Source organism: Misgurnus anguillicaudatus, chromosome 3, assembly GCF_027580225.2.
Source record: "Misgurnus anguillicaudatus chromosome 3, ASM2758022v2, whole genome shotgun sequence".
Classification (NCBI taxonomy): domain Eukaryota; kingdom Metazoa; phylum Chordata; class Actinopteri; order Cypriniformes; family Cobitidae; genus Misgurnus; species Misgurnus anguillicaudatus.
In genome coordinates, this window is record NC_073339.2 from 3,024,669 (window position 1) to 3,040,830 (window position 16,162).

Sequence of the window (16,162 nt, forward strand, 5' to 3'; positions counted from 1 at the left end):
ATTTTGAGAAATATTTATAACCAAACCGTTCATGAGCCCTATTCATTATGGAACAACGAATACTATGGTTTGGTTTCAAACATTCCTGAAAATATCTTCATTTGCGTTCATCAGAACAAAGAAATGTATACAGATTTGTAACAACAGAAGAGTGAGAAAATGATGACACAACTTTAATTTTGGGGTGAACTATCCCTTTGAGTTTTTCATTTTCAACAACTTAACATTGTTGAATGAAATCTAGCTTTTTCTGGTATGCTTAGGTGGCAAACGTAGAAAAATGAGTTAAATTTTGTGCCGATCAAGGGGTGCTGTTGGCAACAGTGTTGGGGAAAGTTACTTTTAAAAGTAATGCATTACAATATTAAGTTACTCGCCAAGAAAATAACTAAATGCGTTGTTAATATAATAAGCAATATGCTTGCGTTACTTTTAAAGGGCGATTTATAGTCGTGCGTAGGTCCTACGCCGTAGCTATCCGTAGCCTGACGCTCACCTCACAAAATATCTAACAGCGCGTCGGATCTACGCGGACCGCAAGCGCTGTGATTGGTCCACCACATTCGAGACGGTGAAAACAAAGATGAGCAAAGTTGAGGAGTGATTTAACTCAAACTGCAAGATAAGTCGCTGTTTATTTACTTCCATCATTGCTGGTCTTCTCAAATCATACACAACAAGTTGCTATTTCTTCTTCGTTTGTGGGTTAACTTGCTTAGCTTCTTCTTCTGTGACTTCTTCTGCTGCTACTGTGGTTACACGCGTGTTTACTGCCTACCAGTGGTCTGCGGGTGTGTTTGCACGTCGACGTGGACGACGAAGCAAAAGTATAAATGAAAACCGACGCGGAACCTACGCCGTAGGACCTACGCACGACTATAAATCGCCCTTAAGTTACATTTGCGTTACTTTTTCTTACTTGGCTGAGGCTTGATCTCTTTCAGGCCTCGCAAAAAGTTTAATTCAGTACATTATTTTATTTTTAAATCGAATTAATTAAACTGAAAAGTAACTCGGATTACTTTTTTTAAAAAGTAGCTCAAATATTAATGTGTAAATTTTTAAAGTAATGCGTTACTTTAAAAAAGTAATATTATGTAATGCTGGTTACTTGTAATGCACTGGTTAGCAACGTAGCTGGTTGGCAATGGGAAATTGCAACTTAGTTAGCAACTATATGGTTTTGGGAAACACATCCCAGATTAGGAATATATGGATAATTTTTCCTATAGTTTAGACATAGTTCCCATGTCCTGTCTGGAAATCACTAAATCTGTGCTCAAATATCAGCTCTGTTGTGAGAGTTCATACTTCAAATCAACCATGAGGTAGACACAGAGATGAAGTGATGTTGAATCAAATAAAGATGCTTTATTGAATCTTAGTTGCATTCTCGATGCTCTGACTAACTTTGACTAGAAGCAGATTTAGAAGATGTTTTATATTTATATATATTGTTTTATAACATTATCATGATGTTAAGAAAACCTTGCGATCTAGTCCATTACATAAGATTTGAATAAAATTAAGAAAAATAATGTAGAATAGAATAACTAGATAGAATAAAATGCATATTTTGTCTGGTTGTTGCGTTTGGTTGCACTAATATAATATACTAATATATGTATATATTTATCTGGCAACTTCATATTTGGGCATCTGCTACAGTCTTCTATCCACTCCACTATAGTACACAGATCTGTAGCTGTGTTGAAAAAGTTGATGAAGTCAACTTTTTTAAAATAACTTTCTCTGTCTGTGTTGCTTCACTGCTGATTCTTGCCATACTTATGTTGATAAACTGCGCGCGCATACATTGCCACGTCATAATTTTGTACAAACAGTAAAAGGGTTTATAGGCTATCTGAAAAGAACGAATCAGAATCTGGTATTTTAGAGAGCCGTGTAATAAAACACAATAATTAAAATAAAGGTGAATGATAAAATAAATGAATATGTAAGGGATAATCAACGACTCGTGCATTAAAGGATTTTAAACGCATGACACGGAGACAAAGAACAACCCAAGACGCTGTGCTGTAGATTAACATCGGCTCCGGGAACATGACGTAATGCTCAAATCTCATTGGTCAACCAAATTTGACACGATGGTTAAAAAAAAACATCATTTATTTTCGTCGCAAATAACCAATGTAAAAATCATTAATAATAAAAGCTATTGTTTTCATAGCATGTTATAGCGTTGACATTCATGCAGAATAGGACCTATACACGGTCAGTCTGGAAAGTCTTTTAGATGCTATGATGATTTCAGTGTATTTGTTCATCAGTATGTTCCTTCTGATGCCTTTGAAGACTTTTGGCATGAGTGAATTTCTTCTCACAGATCGAGCAGACGTAAGGTTTCTCTCCTGTATGAAGTCTCTCATGGGCTTTTAAGTTACCTGACTCTGTAAACGTCTTCTCACACTGACAGCATTTGTAAGGTTTCTCTCCAGTATGAACTCTCTGATGGGCTTTAAAGTTAGATGAATGAGCAAACATCTTCTCACACTGAGAGCATTTGAAAGGTTTTTCACCTGTATGAGTTCTCTGATGTTTCACTAAATGTTGACGTCGACTGAAACTCTTCTCACAGACATGACAGTAATAAGGTTTCTCTCCAGTGTGAAGTATCTGATGGGCTGTAAGAGTAGTTTTACGATTGAATCTTTTATCGCAGTGTAAACATTGAAAGAGTTTCTCTTTAGTGTGAATATTTTGGTGTCATTTTAATTGACTTGAACCCCTAAAGGTTTTTCCACATTCACTGCACTGATACGGACTGTCATTGGTGTGTGTAAACACATGTGTCCTCATATTAGATATTTGGCTGAATCTCTTCCCACAGTGAGGACACTCGTGTGGTTTTTCTCCTGTATGAATTCTCTGATGAACATCAAGATTGCTTTTGGTTCTGAAGTAATGGCCACATTCAGTGCAATAGAAAGGTTTTTCAGCATTGTGTGTCCTCATGTGAAATCTCAGATGAGATAAGCAGCCAAAATCCTTCCCACACTGCTCACAGCCAAACTTCTTCTTCTTCTTCTCTCTGTGCTCTTCTGAATGAAGTTTCTTCTCTTTTAAGGTAGTAAAGCTGATCTTAGATCTGGTGAGGGTGAAGAGTTTCTCTTCTGTGTGTTTTCTCTCTAAATGTCTCTGTGAGCTCAATGTCTCTCCACCGGTGATGCAGGAAAGAGTCGAGGACGTTATCTCTCCATCCAAACATAATTCACTCTTTACATCTGAAAGAAACACGAAACAATTAAATTCACTTTTATTTACACAAAGAAAGATGAATTGAGATGCTGTATCTTCTTCTATATTCACACAGAGACAGCTGTCAGTCCTGGGTCATTGCACATCAAATAAACCAAATTATGGTAACATAAACAGCCTAACATAAAGCCTCTTTGGTGAGGAAATACTTTCTTCCACCACGGATAAAAGAGACACTCCAGATAAAGAGAAAACAATTATTTTCATTGCTTTATTCGCAAGGATGACATGATGTGAGATTATTGCGCTAGTTCCTCGAAAGTTTACATCCAGGAGCTCTGATCTTTGAAGGGATTACGGCACAGGGATAATCACTTCTGATTGGGATTGACAGACAGATTTTGAGCTAGGGAACTGATAGACACACGTGAAGTGTTTAAAAACAGCATTTGTGCCCGTGGATGCAGTGCCGGCCCGAGCCTCTTAGGGGCCCTAAGCAAAATTTGTTTGGGGGCCCCCCTCCCACCACATTTTTCATAAAAAAAATAAAGAAATTACAAACATTTATAAAAATAACAAAGTTGCACATTAAGTAAGGTCTAAAATTAGCATTAGGTTCAGAAATCAAATCAAATGAATCATAACACTGTCTTTATTGTATGAATTAAATACAATTATTATTTTTTAGAGCTACAAAAGTGATTTTCTTGTTGTCTAAGTAGGTTAATTGAGGTTACTGTCTCTTTAAGAGAAGCACAGACCTGGTTTCTGCCTAATCTATACATAAACCTAAGACATAAAGAAATGTTTTATTGGAAAGTGGAGATCATTTTGTTTATATGTGCCCTGTCAAGAACAGAACGATTTTATGCTCGCTTGCTTTTTTTTGCTTTGCTGAAACGCGTCTCCACATGTGTGCACTACTGAGTGCACTTAAGCGCGTGCGCACACAGACGGATAAAACGTTACGTTGTTTTTTAGTCCTCGTTTCCTCAAATGTATGTTAATAGACTACAGTATGACACATACATTCATTCATTTATATTACTTGTATAAGTTATTTAATTGTAAAAAAAACGATTGGGGGCCCCTTGGTGGCCACTGGGCCCTAAGCAGCCGCTTAGTTCGCTTATGCCTCGGGCCGGCCCTGCGTGGATGTGTGTGCGCGTGACCAATGACCATTCTTTCCAGTCAGAGATATGTGAGCGTATGGCTCAACTAATTTTAATGACCTATGGACGGTTTCATTGGATGCACGTGCGCTAACGCGATACACGTCTGGATCCAAACTTTACTTCTGTTTTCTTTTTTTAATGGTCTGACTAATTGCTAAACTGATCGCCACGACAGCCGCTTGTTTATGTTGTTACTGCTGAAACCGTCTATAAACAGGAGGTGTCAGAATGATACAAAGAGTATGCCGTTACTGTGATGATACTTGTTGAATATTGCATGGCTAGAAAAGGCTCTTACCCAATCAGATTCAAGTACCAGAAAGAAGAGTTATATTTGCCTTTAACTACTAAAATTCATTGATAGAAACACATTTAATATTTTCATTGTGTAATACTCATTTTAACCTGTGGAGGCCGCCATTAAGTTTATATGACGTTTAACAACAGCTAACTATGGTAAAAACTATAGTTTTTTACGTAAGATTTTTTTTTATTTTCCACACACTCTTACTTCACCTTTAACTTTAACTTATTACCTTTATTTTGATCTTTCATTAGTATGATTTCTGTAGAATTCTTCATGTATGTTACACTCTGTAAAATGTGATGCTGTATTTTTTATGAAATACGACCAAATACGGCCACATGCTGTCTGTGTTTATAACTCTCATCTACTGTTTTACATTATTTTATCTACTGATTGAAGACTCGACAGGTTTTATTGCAACCATTTGACGTCATGTATAGAGATGAAAAAAACAATGGCAGCCTCCTATTAAAAAGATTTTTGAAGAAGTTTATTAAAACTATGACATTTGTACTTTTTTATTTTTACATTCATATTGCTAATCCCGGTGTTAGTCTATTAAACTATACATGATGGGTTTATAACCAGGGTACCTTTAAACAATCACTCATAGCTTTCCCTCTCTTAACCTACAATTGTTAAAATTTCACCATGTCATGAGTTTTCCCAGATCGCATCACTTATGGTAACACTTCTAGAATGAGATGAAGACATTTTTGTGTCTTTTTTAAAAGCCAACATGCCTCAAAAATATGTCATAATCTCGCCTTTAAGATTTTTGAACCTTTTTGTCTTTTGGTATGTGACTTAAAACTCCCTTTTATAAAACCATGACAGTTATGAATAAAAATACAACTATAATTGAGGATACATACCTGAGAGAAAATCTCCATATTAACCAATGTTCTTAAAACTTTAATCTTGCAGCCCTCCTCTGTAAAATTAAGGCCAGACATGCTTAGACTTTTTAATCTTGGAATCACAGGTGAATAACACAATGCACCTTTAACCATCTGAACCAAACCACCAGGAACAGCTTTTAACAAAGCCAAATATAATGACTATAATAATGTTATAATTTCCACAAAAATTTTCATAACTAAGGAAATTTCCTTCTCCATCCATAATGTGTACAATGGACCAGACACCTTTATCCATCCAGTCCTGAAAGAACACTGATTTCCTATTGATAAGGATACACTTATTATTCCACAAAGAACAACTATGTGGGGAAAAATTGTGTTTGTATATCAGTTTCCAATACAATAATACCTGACTATGAAAAGAAGATAATTTACACTTTAGCTTTGAAGGCTCAAAATCACATCTTAAAAGAAAATCAATTCCTCCAAAAGAATCAAAGATTTTTGAAGAAAAACTAGACCAAACAGAATGTTTATTCCTAAGGAAAGCTTGGAGCCATCTCAATTTAAGTGTCCCATTCATAACATCAAAATCAATAAAATTCAAACCTCCTTCACTGATTGGCTTTACTACATCTGATTTTCTTATGTAATGGTGTTTGTTTTTCCAAAGAAATTTATACTGAATTTGATTTATATCCTTAATCCACCTGTCAGAGATATCTAAAGAATATGCAGGATAAATCAGCCTAGAAAGTATTTCAGTTTTCTGTAATAAAATTCTGCCAAAAATGGAAATATCCCTTTGTAACCATACATTTAACATATTTTGACTTTTGGTTATATTGTCAGCCAAATTCATTTTTTCTCTAGTTTTTGTGTCTTTAGTAATAACAATACCTAAATATTTTACCTCATTTTTAAAGGAATATTAAATAATTGAGATTCAGTCCGATTATGCACCGGTCGGGTGGCTCGCGCACTTCCACGATGCCCACTCGCGCACCTCCAGGCACCCCGACCCACTCGCCGAGGCCGACCGAGGTGCGCCGTCCCGGCCGCGGACCGGTCGGGGTCCCCCCTCGGAAGGGACAGTAGTGTGAACAGGTGCCATCGGGTATATAGGGGAAGGGGTCCTCTCGAACCAGGCCTTCGAACCCGCGCGGACTTAGCCCGGCAAGGCTCACCCTCCCCGGCCACGGGGTCGGCCTCTGTCCCCCTGGAGGTCCGGCACCTCCAGGGTCCCCGACCCTGCCTCCCCTGCCCGAGGGGAGGCCTCCGAGGCGGGCCTGACAGGGCGGCCCTCCCTCCCGGTAGTCCGGTTCCTCCAGGGTCCCTGACCCTGCCTCCCCTGCCTGAGGGGAGGCCTCCGAGGCGGGCCTGACAGGGCGGCCCTCCCTCCTGGAAGTCTGGTTCCTCCAGGGCACCCGTCCCTACCTCCATAGCCCAGAGGGGTGACTCGAAAGCGGGCCTGACAGGGCGGCCCTCCCTCCTGGAAGTCTGGTTCCTCCAGGGCGCCCTTCCCTACCTCCATAGCCCAGAGGGGTGACTCGAAAGCGGGCCTGAGAGGGCGGCCCTCCCTCCTGGAAGTCTGGTTCCTCCAGGGCACCCGTCCCTACCTCCATAGCCCAGAGGGGTGACTCGAAAGCGGGCCTGACAGGGCGGCCCTCCCTCCTGGAAGTCTGGTTCCTCCAGGGCACCCGTCCCTACCTCCATAGCCCAGAGGGGTGATTGGAAAGCGGGCCTGACAGGGCGGCCCTCCCTCCTGGAAGTCTGGTTCCTCCAGGGCACCCGTCCCTACCTCCATAGCTCAGAGGGGTGACTCGAAAGCGGGCCTGACAGGGCGGCCCTCCCTCCTGGAAGTCTGGTTCCTCCAGGGCACCCGTCCCTACCTCCATAGCCCAGAGGGGTGATTGGAAAGCGGGCCTGACAGGGCGGCCCTCCCTCCTGGAAGTCTGGTTCCTCCAGGGCACCCGTCCCTACCTCCATAGCTCAGAGGGGTGACTCGAAAGCGGGCCTGACAGGGCGGCCCTCCCTCCTGGAAGTCTGGTTCCTCCAGGGCACCCGTCCCTAACTCCATAGCCCAGAGAGGTGACTCGAAAGCGGGCCTGACAGGGCGGCCCTCCCTCCTGGAAGTCTGGTTCCTCCAGGGCACCCGTCCCTACCTCCATAGCCCAGAGGGGTGACTCGAAAGCGGGCCTGACAGGGCAGCCTTCCCTCCTGGAAGTCTGGTTCCTCCAGGGCACCCGTCCCTACCTCCATAGCCCAGAGAGGTGACTCGAAAGCGGGCCTGACAGGGCGGCCCTCCCTCCTGGAAGTCTGGTTCCTCCAGGGCACACGTCCCTACCTCTATAGCCCAGAGGGGTGACTCGAAAGCGGGCCTGACAGGGCGGCCCTCCCTCCTGGAAGTCTGGTTCCTCCAGGGCACCCGTCCCTACCTCCATAGCCCAGAGGGCTGATTGGAAAGCGGGCCTGACAGGGCGGCCCTCCCTCCTGGAAGTCTGGTTCCTCCAGGGCACCCGTCCCTACCTCCATAGCCCAGAGAGGTGACTCGAAAGCGGGCCTGACAGGGCGGCCCTCCCTCCTGGAAGTCTGGTTCCTCCAGGCACACGTCCCTACCTCCATAGCCCAGAGAGGTGACTCATATGACCTCTTATATTTGATTTCCCTATTTTTGTGTGAGCATACCAGTGAACACCCCTGACCACTCGGTGAGTTTCACGTCTTTGTAAACGAAAGTTTAATATGCATTTTAGGAAGGATTGTTCCAGTGCACCATTAAACACATTGTAAAGGTAGGAGCTGAAACACAAACACCCAAAAGTTCTCGGGGCAGCCACAAATGTCGAAATTTCAGTCAAAACCGTTCTATTTCATCATAAACAATCTGAAAACAGGGCTTTAAGTGTAAAATACCGAACTTGTCCTTTAGACATGATATTTATCCTTGTAATGAGTTTCTCCGACATAGATTTAATATGGAATGTAATGAGTGCACTTTTTGTGAAGCAGACATTGAGTCTTTGGAACATTTATTTTATTTATGCAATTTTTCAAAGAAATTCTGGGATGACCTTTATATTTGGTTAAGTTTGAAATATGTAATACCTGACTTTAACTTTAAAACGATCAAATATTTGTCTTTTTCTATGAATTACGATCTTGAATTTTTGGTGAACAATGTTGTGCTGTTGGCCAATTACTTCATACACAAATGCAGATTTTTTAAGAATCCTCCTACTTTCGTACTTTTCCATAAAGATTTGATGATCTTCTTCAAGTCGTTAAGATTTGTGTATAACAAAAAAGCCCTTAAATTGTATAATCTTCTTAAGGTATTTTTTGATGAGAACCCCCTTGTCTAAAATCTTTTTTTTTTTGTATTTATTTTCTTTGTGTTATCTGTGTTTATTATGTTTACTTATATTTTATGCTGCTATTTGGACTTCTTTGCAAACTATTAAGATGTGTATCTTGAATGTTGTTTGGTTTTTTGTATGATTGTTTAAGCAATAAAACTATAAAAAAAAAAAAACATACCTGAGAGAATAAAATCATGACCATCATTATGTTTGTCTTCATATTTATCTGCTGTGGCTTCTGTTCTCATCTGCATTTGGTTTCCACAGTCCATCGGTTTGACTGAACACATGTTGAGTTTGGTCTGCAGGATCTGCTGCTGTTCTCCAGCGTTACAGACAGAATCCAGAGACTCTGTGGAGGTTTGATCAGTAGATTCATCATCCTGTAAGTCCTGATCAGTTCCTGATTTACAGCACATCACATCCATCTCATCATCAACACTAAAATACACAGAGACAAGACTCTGTTTACACTCAAGAGAGAAAAACACAGAGGATACACAAACACATCACACACGAACTCTCTCTTTCTTTTCTTTCTTTCTTTAGTGGGTTTATCGGCGGACTAAAAAGCTGTAGAGCGCCTCCTGCTGTACTGGAGAGAAAATACTTCATTCATCTCTCATTCAGACATAAACGAATTACTAAACTTACAATTACTACAGAATACCTAAGGTGCTTTAAATTAAAAAATTTTATAAATCTAGTGTGACTGGCCCTTAAAGGGGACATATCATAACAATCAGACTTTTACAATGTTTAAGTGCTATAATCAGATCCCCAGTGCTTCTATCAACCTAGAAAATGTGCAGCATGCGGCCTATCTTTGTGTTTATCTACATATTTTTTCCCCGCCAGCGTTAAAAAAAAAATAGTAGCCAGCTGCGCCAGCATATTTTATGATTTTCACAAAGGTTTAAGCCTTCCAGAATTTTTTTTCTTTAAATAGACGGTTTCAGCAGTAACAACATAAACAAACGGCTATCGTGGTCCTCACGTAACTTCCGGTAAACTCAGTGAAAAATAAATAACAACAAAGTCCTTTTGAAGTAATTTATTTATATTACATAGATTACATAGGAACCCAAAACATTTGTTATTTTTGACGAGGTATTGGTTTAAGAGTTCAATTTCAGCAACTAGTCAGAACATTAAACAAACAGAAACCGGAAGTAAAGTTCAGACCAGACACTTAACGCGTCACCGCATGTGCGCCCAATGAAACGGTCTATAAGCGTGCAATATATGAAATGAAAGAACAGACCCTCTGCTTTAAAAAAACAAAACATTTAATCCTACCTTTATTTGTTGTCTTTTATATCACATCTCAAATATGGGTTGGTTTCTTAAAAAATACAAATTTTTGAGCAAAAAGGTGAGATAATTGCATTTTTGTGAAGGACTTTTGATAGTGATCCAATTCAGAGCGATGATCAAAACATACACAGAGTTTGAACTGTTTGCCCTAAGGGGATACGTCCGCGTTTTATAGGTTGGGTAAGAGTGGCACCTGGTGGATAATAGCGGAAATACGGTTTGCCGGAAAAACTTGTCATTGACAGGAAAGTGTTTTTTCTTAATTGATGAGTTAGCTTGTCAATGGCAAGGGAAGAATTAAAATCACCATCATTCAAGATTTAAATTAGAAAGGATCCCAATGTGCTTTTCCTGGTTTGTCTGATAAAATAACATTATTCAAGTCTGTCATTAAATATGTTTTGGTAAGAGAATATGAAAAGACAAAGAGACAGTGTGAGGAGTTAAGCAATAATGTAATATTTTTACCCTCTTTATAAGCCCTTACGAAAATTAACCATGGTTTTATTGTGGTAAAAGTGTAGTTACCATGTTTTTTTGTTTTAACTGTAGTAAAACCATGATTAATTTTCGTAAGGGAGAATATATCACAAATCTTTATCATCTCTGTAATCAATCTCAATTGTTTCTCATTTCTCCTAAGCAATGAAATTAAATAAAGAAAAAAATTGACATTTGTATTAAAAGTGTTTTCTTTTGAAGAGTAAATTTTGTGTGTAATCTAAAATCTCAGGTGTATATCTTGTAAATATCTCAATCGGATGTTTTTAATATTTTTAACTGTTAATTCTGTAAGGAGAAATCAAAGGCTTCAAAATGAACTCAATTTCTCACCAAATTATTGATTGCAGATGTGTTTTCCACATTCAGTTTACAGGCATCTGAAACAAAACCGATACGATACTTAATAAGAACATGACTGTAAACCCCATAACGTAAAAGCTGATTGGGCAATAACATCTTGCACAACGTAAAAACACATCCCACATTACTCTATAGATTTTACTGTAACTCAAGCACAAGTAGATCCACATGTAGCTGTTCTCTACCTGCAGGCCTGGATTTATTATGGCTGATGTCGTATCCTCAGGGCTTTGCAAACTGATGCTGAGCTCCGCCCTCTTCACGTGTGTCACCACAGACAGGTCGATCCAGTCTGACACACGAGTCCATCAGCAGCATGACTGTCTCTGTCTGTCTGTCTCCACACCTGCTTCAAAAGAAGAACCATACCCGAGGTTATACCGTTCCAGGACGCTGTCACGGTAAGAATGCTATAAACATACAACAAAACTATTCACTTTTTGGAATTTTTATTAGATAAAAATTTTTGCTTTTGAAATGAAGATGAGAAGACAATTTAAATGATTCAATTTAAAACTTGTGAGATACAAATTCTGCTTTAATGAATGAGAGAATGAAGAAACACACCATGTACCTCCACTTAACTATAGTATAGATAAGTACATAAATATATACAAATACATATTGAACCACTTTCTAAAATGCCATATTTGCTATGATTATACTGCATAACTTGTGCCAATGTGTAAATGTAAACTTGGTATGTCAGCATAAAAGAGACACGAATGTTAAAGACTATAAAAGTTTCTTATACTGTACAAGATGTATCTAACCATAGTTTGAATTTGTATTTGTATATTAATTTATTATTATATCATTATTAACGACTGTGTTTAAAACTTGCATTTTTTGTTTTTATAAACAATGTTTTGAGCAATAGCTGAGAACTAGTTAAACACGGATTAACTGAGAGCAGAAACCATCAATCTCAGTTCAGCCCACTCATGTCTGACACAGAGGAACCAGAGGAACTTGAGTGACTAGTTATGAGTTGGGCGGGACTTAACCAGAAAATACTGATTTAGGACTGAACTAAATGTGTAAATAAGATGTTTAGAAAGATAATAATTGAAAATAAAGTTTTCAGATGAAAGACTATGTGGTAAAATGTATTTCAGATGTAAAGCAAACTCTCATTATAATTTACATAAGTAATGTTATTTTGTTCTTTTCATTATCATTTCCTGAATGCCTCAGGCTAAAGTTTCATAGGTGCTTATAAGTTTTATTCAAATGTGATGCTGAACATGACAGAAATTATACAAATGATCCGCTGTGAGACGTAGTGTTAATTTTGTCACCTATTTTTAATTTCGTCTTAGTCTTAGTCTTGTGCATATCTTTTTGTTTTAGTCAAGTTTTAGTCGACTAAAAGTCTCATCATTTTAGTCTAGTTTTAGTCAAAAGACAACTCGAGGTATCTTAGTCAAGTTTTTGTCGACTAAAAGTCCCGTCATTTTAGTCTAGTTTTAGTCAACTAAACGTCTTGTCATTTCAGTCTAATTTTAGTCAAAAGAAGACTTAATACATCTTAGTCACGTTTTAGTTAAAACATTTTTATCTCTTTTTTTAAATAAATTATTTCTGAGATTATTTCTGATAACCATTTCAGTCAAATAGTGTTACACACATCTCAAATACACTTGTTGAATGATTTTTGTTGAATGCAACTTTGTTAATGGCGGTGCCGTATCTCTATAGCATGTAAATTGCGTCAACATTCATTCAGTGATGGGCGATAGGAAAGCACCCAGACAGCGATCAGTAACTTATAATAAGCTTTTGTCCTCACAATATACTGTACATTCAGAATACTTGAATAATGTTATGTACATCAACAATGTTGGTAAATAGCGATGTGGATCAGAAAGACAAGCCGTCTAAGTTACTAAAGACAACAGGTGCACGAGAATACGACACAAAAACATCAACACAATGCTGCATAACACTAAACTTTTTAGCTGTTTGTGAAATATTAATCATAATCAGTGTTGGCTCATTTTACACATGAGACTCTTACTGACCTGATCGCGGATGCCTTTTCCATAGTAGAATCGCTGCGTGTGCAATTGTTGAAAACCATATGAAGATTATTTGATACAAAATCCAATGGAAACAACGGAGAAATATCAACATTTCTCATATGTAATACGTTTGTGGACTTAAACTGCAAACGGATGATATATTGTGAACACTTAGCATGGAGACTTCAGCAGTGCAAGCTCGTTTGGAGTTATGACAGACGCGCAGTTTCATAATAAGAGCACGCAGTCTTTTTATGAATGAATTCACATTTAAATATGACCTCATTGCATAAAATGTAGTAGAGACGATTGTAGACGAAAATGAAGAGAGATTTTATCTTAGTTTTTATTTTATGCAAAACATTTTAGTCTCGTCTTTTTTCGTCAACAAAAATGCATTTTAATTTGGTCTTAGTCAGCGTTTTTGGACATTGGTGCAGTCTCGTCATCGTCTCGTCTTAGTCATGGAAAAAAAGGTCGTTGACGAACATATTTCGTCTCGTCTCGTCTGACGAAATTAACACTAGTGAGACGAACAGTACAGCTTCACATTATCAGAAAAAAGATTACAGCCTCTTGTCTAATAAATGTTTAATTTCTTTCTTTTAAGGACAGTATCATCCATTAGCACAGTCTACAAGCAAGACCATTCGGCCATTGTAGGTTCCAGCCGTCGGCATGAGCATCCCTTCCAAAGACCGTAAGCCAAAAAAGCCCCATTACGTCCCCCGTCCCCCCGGAAAGCCCTTCAAATACCAGTGCTTCCAGTGTCCTTTCACCTGCAACCAGAAATCCCATCTGTTCAACCATATGAAATACAACCTGTGCAAGATCTCCATCTCCATAACTGCTAAACCGAACCAAAGTCCCATCCAAAATTCCACATCATCACCAAACGTCCAGTCTGCAATGGAGCGCAATGGCTCGATGTGTGCCAATGATGAAACATTCTCTGTAGTGGAAGTGACCTCGACTAGTACTGACCATGTAGGCGGATCAAACTCTGAACCATCTCCTCAAAACGGGGACACACAAAAGGAAGCCGATCTTCATTCCTCAGACCCGATGTCATCCTCTATAGGTGACTCCAAGGACATTAAACCCGTGTATAAACCCGAAGCTCTTCTTCCACAACACGTGTATAACCCTGCGACCATCTGGAGACCCCCGATCTCATTCCCACCCAGCACTGTAAGTCCTGAACACAAATCACATCTACAAGACAAAGAGTTGGATTTTCCTTATCACGGTGGCGTCATTCCTGGATATCATTCCTATGTTATTCCATCCCCTCTGCATCCACTCTACAATCAGTATCACCCCTATCTACAGCCAAGCAACATTTATCACTCCACCCTGCCACACCCGCACCTCCTCCCGTACGCCCTGGAAACCCACAGACTCCACCATCTGTTACCAAGGGAACTGTTGCCAATGAATTCTCTATCACCCGTCTCTGAAGAGTATTTTAGGCACCATTACACATTTCTGAGCTATAGCCAGAACCATCCACATGACCAAACCCTTCCCGCCGCACCCTACTTTATCCCGTACTCACAATCAGTCCGTCATGCGATGGATACGGAGAACATTGCGAGTGAACACGGGTATGAAGAGAGAGAGCTCAAGACAAATAAAGAGCTACAGGTGAGCCCGCAGACCGGCCGGTCGGCTTCTGGATCACCAGAGAGACCAAACCCTCACCATGGTTCCCAGGAGTCAGCGGATGCAGTGTCGACCAGCCAATCCGAAGAGAGGGATGGGGATATACAGATAAATGGTGATGGTCAAAATAGCACTGAAAGGTAACATTATACATTTGATTTAATTGATTCAAGCAAACTTAAATAAAAAAATGTTTATTACTAAAACATTAATTTCTTGTCTTTACGAACAGGTCACCAATGTTCACAGAGATGGAGACTGAAGCTAAAAGTGTTGATGATGTCATAGTTCCTCTCAATCTCTCAAGAAAATGTCAGATCAAAAGTGATGCTTCACCTCAGCAGTGGTTTCCCCTGAATCTGTCTGTGAAGTCATCGACAGCTCCATCAGCGAGCCAATCACAGAACGGCTTGAGCGATGAGGAGATTCTGGGTAGCATGACATCACAGGTGGACGATGATGTCATTGTGGAAGATGAGACAACGGCTGCGTTTGCTCTCTGCCAGCTGGCCCAATCCGTTCTGACACCCATGAGCAGAAACACAAACATCTATTCATCTCTTTCAACTGCCTGTGATGAGCCAGAAGCCCACCGCTTTCAAAAGCCAACACCCGATTGTGATCAAACAGAAGCAACTGATACTCCAACAAACATTAACTTCACAAATACTTCTCCAGATCTCAAATCAGATCTGGACATCACCGCCCCTGCATCAAACATGAAACATTCAAAGAGGAAAACACGTGCATCACACGGCACCAAAAGAAAACGATCGAGTGGCCTTAATAACCGCAACCTGAGGAAAAGAACTTGCCATTAATCTCAAGACTCAAGACATTTTAGACAATGTGGTGATATGAATTAAACTATACTAAAGTCCTCCTGATCAGACCGAAATTAGTTTTTTTGGGGGGTGCTGCGTTGTCAAACTATGAAGTGAAACACAATGTATTATATTTATTTTTTTAAACTACTTTGTTTTTATTGTTAATGTTGTCACGCTTCTGGATTAAAAAATAGTCAATAAAAAACAATAATGAAACACCGAAACCTGTCAAAGCTTCTTAAAACAAAAAGTCTGTTTTAAGGGGGCAATATAAAATACATGTGCAGTATGTCCGGTCTGTTACGCAGAATAACAAACCCATACAGAAGGAAAACAGGTGCATGTGAAACCTGCTAAACCGCTAAAATGCAGTTATAATAACTAGCAGGTCCAGGCATGTTAGTTAAGGGAGACTGTTAAACCTGTCGCTCTCTCTCACATACAGACAGAAGGGTCATGAAAGTGTCAAACCACCTACACATAAGATCATTATATTACTCATTATAGTTCAGTTTAAACTAACAAGTTAATTATAATGC

General features: G+C 39.5%; 2 protein-coding genes across 4 annotated transcripts; one reads left to right on the forward strand and one right to left on the reverse strand.

Moving 5' to 3' along the window:
• Window positions 1-2,112: 2,112 nt before the first annotated feature.
• LOC141363568 (uncharacterized) lies at window positions 2,113-9,490 on the reverse strand. Of its 2 annotated transcripts, XM_073866464.1 has the most exons (3): window positions 9,105-9,490; window positions 5,577-5,635; window positions 2,113-3,245 (listed from the first exon to the last, which is right to left on the reverse strand). In XM_073866464.1, exons 1-3 carry the CDS (start codon window positions 9,352-9,354, stop codon window positions 3,240-3,242), a joined length of 315 nt encoding a protein of 104 aa, XP_073722565.1. In that variant the 5' UTR covers window positions 9,355-9,490; the 3' UTR covers window positions 2,113-3,239. The 2 variants fall into 2 exon arrangements, with proteins under 2 accessions (XP_073722565.1, XP_073722564.1); XM_073866463.1 differs by lacking the exon at window positions 5,577-5,635 and having other exon boundaries at window positions 9,105-9,488.
• Window positions 9,491-11,178: 1,688 nt separating this feature from the next.
• Window positions 11,179-15,847, forward strand: LOC129443840 (uncharacterized). 2 transcript variants are annotated; one of them, XM_055204084.2, is made up of 3 exons: window positions 11,179-11,508; window positions 13,747-14,936; window positions 15,029-15,847. In XM_055204084.2, the coding sequence occupies exons 2-3, from the start codon at window positions 13,810-13,812 to the stop codon at window positions 15,615-15,617; spliced, it is 1,716 nt and encodes a 571-aa protein (XP_055060059.2). In that variant the 5' UTR covers window positions 11,179-11,508; window positions 13,747-13,809; the 3' UTR covers window positions 15,618-15,847. The 2 variants fall into 2 exon arrangements, with proteins under 2 accessions (XP_055060059.2, XP_055060058.2); XM_055204083.2 differs by having other exon boundaries at window positions 11,180-11,508; window positions 13,742-14,936.
• The last annotated feature ends 315 nt before the right edge of the window (window positions 15,848-16,162 follow it).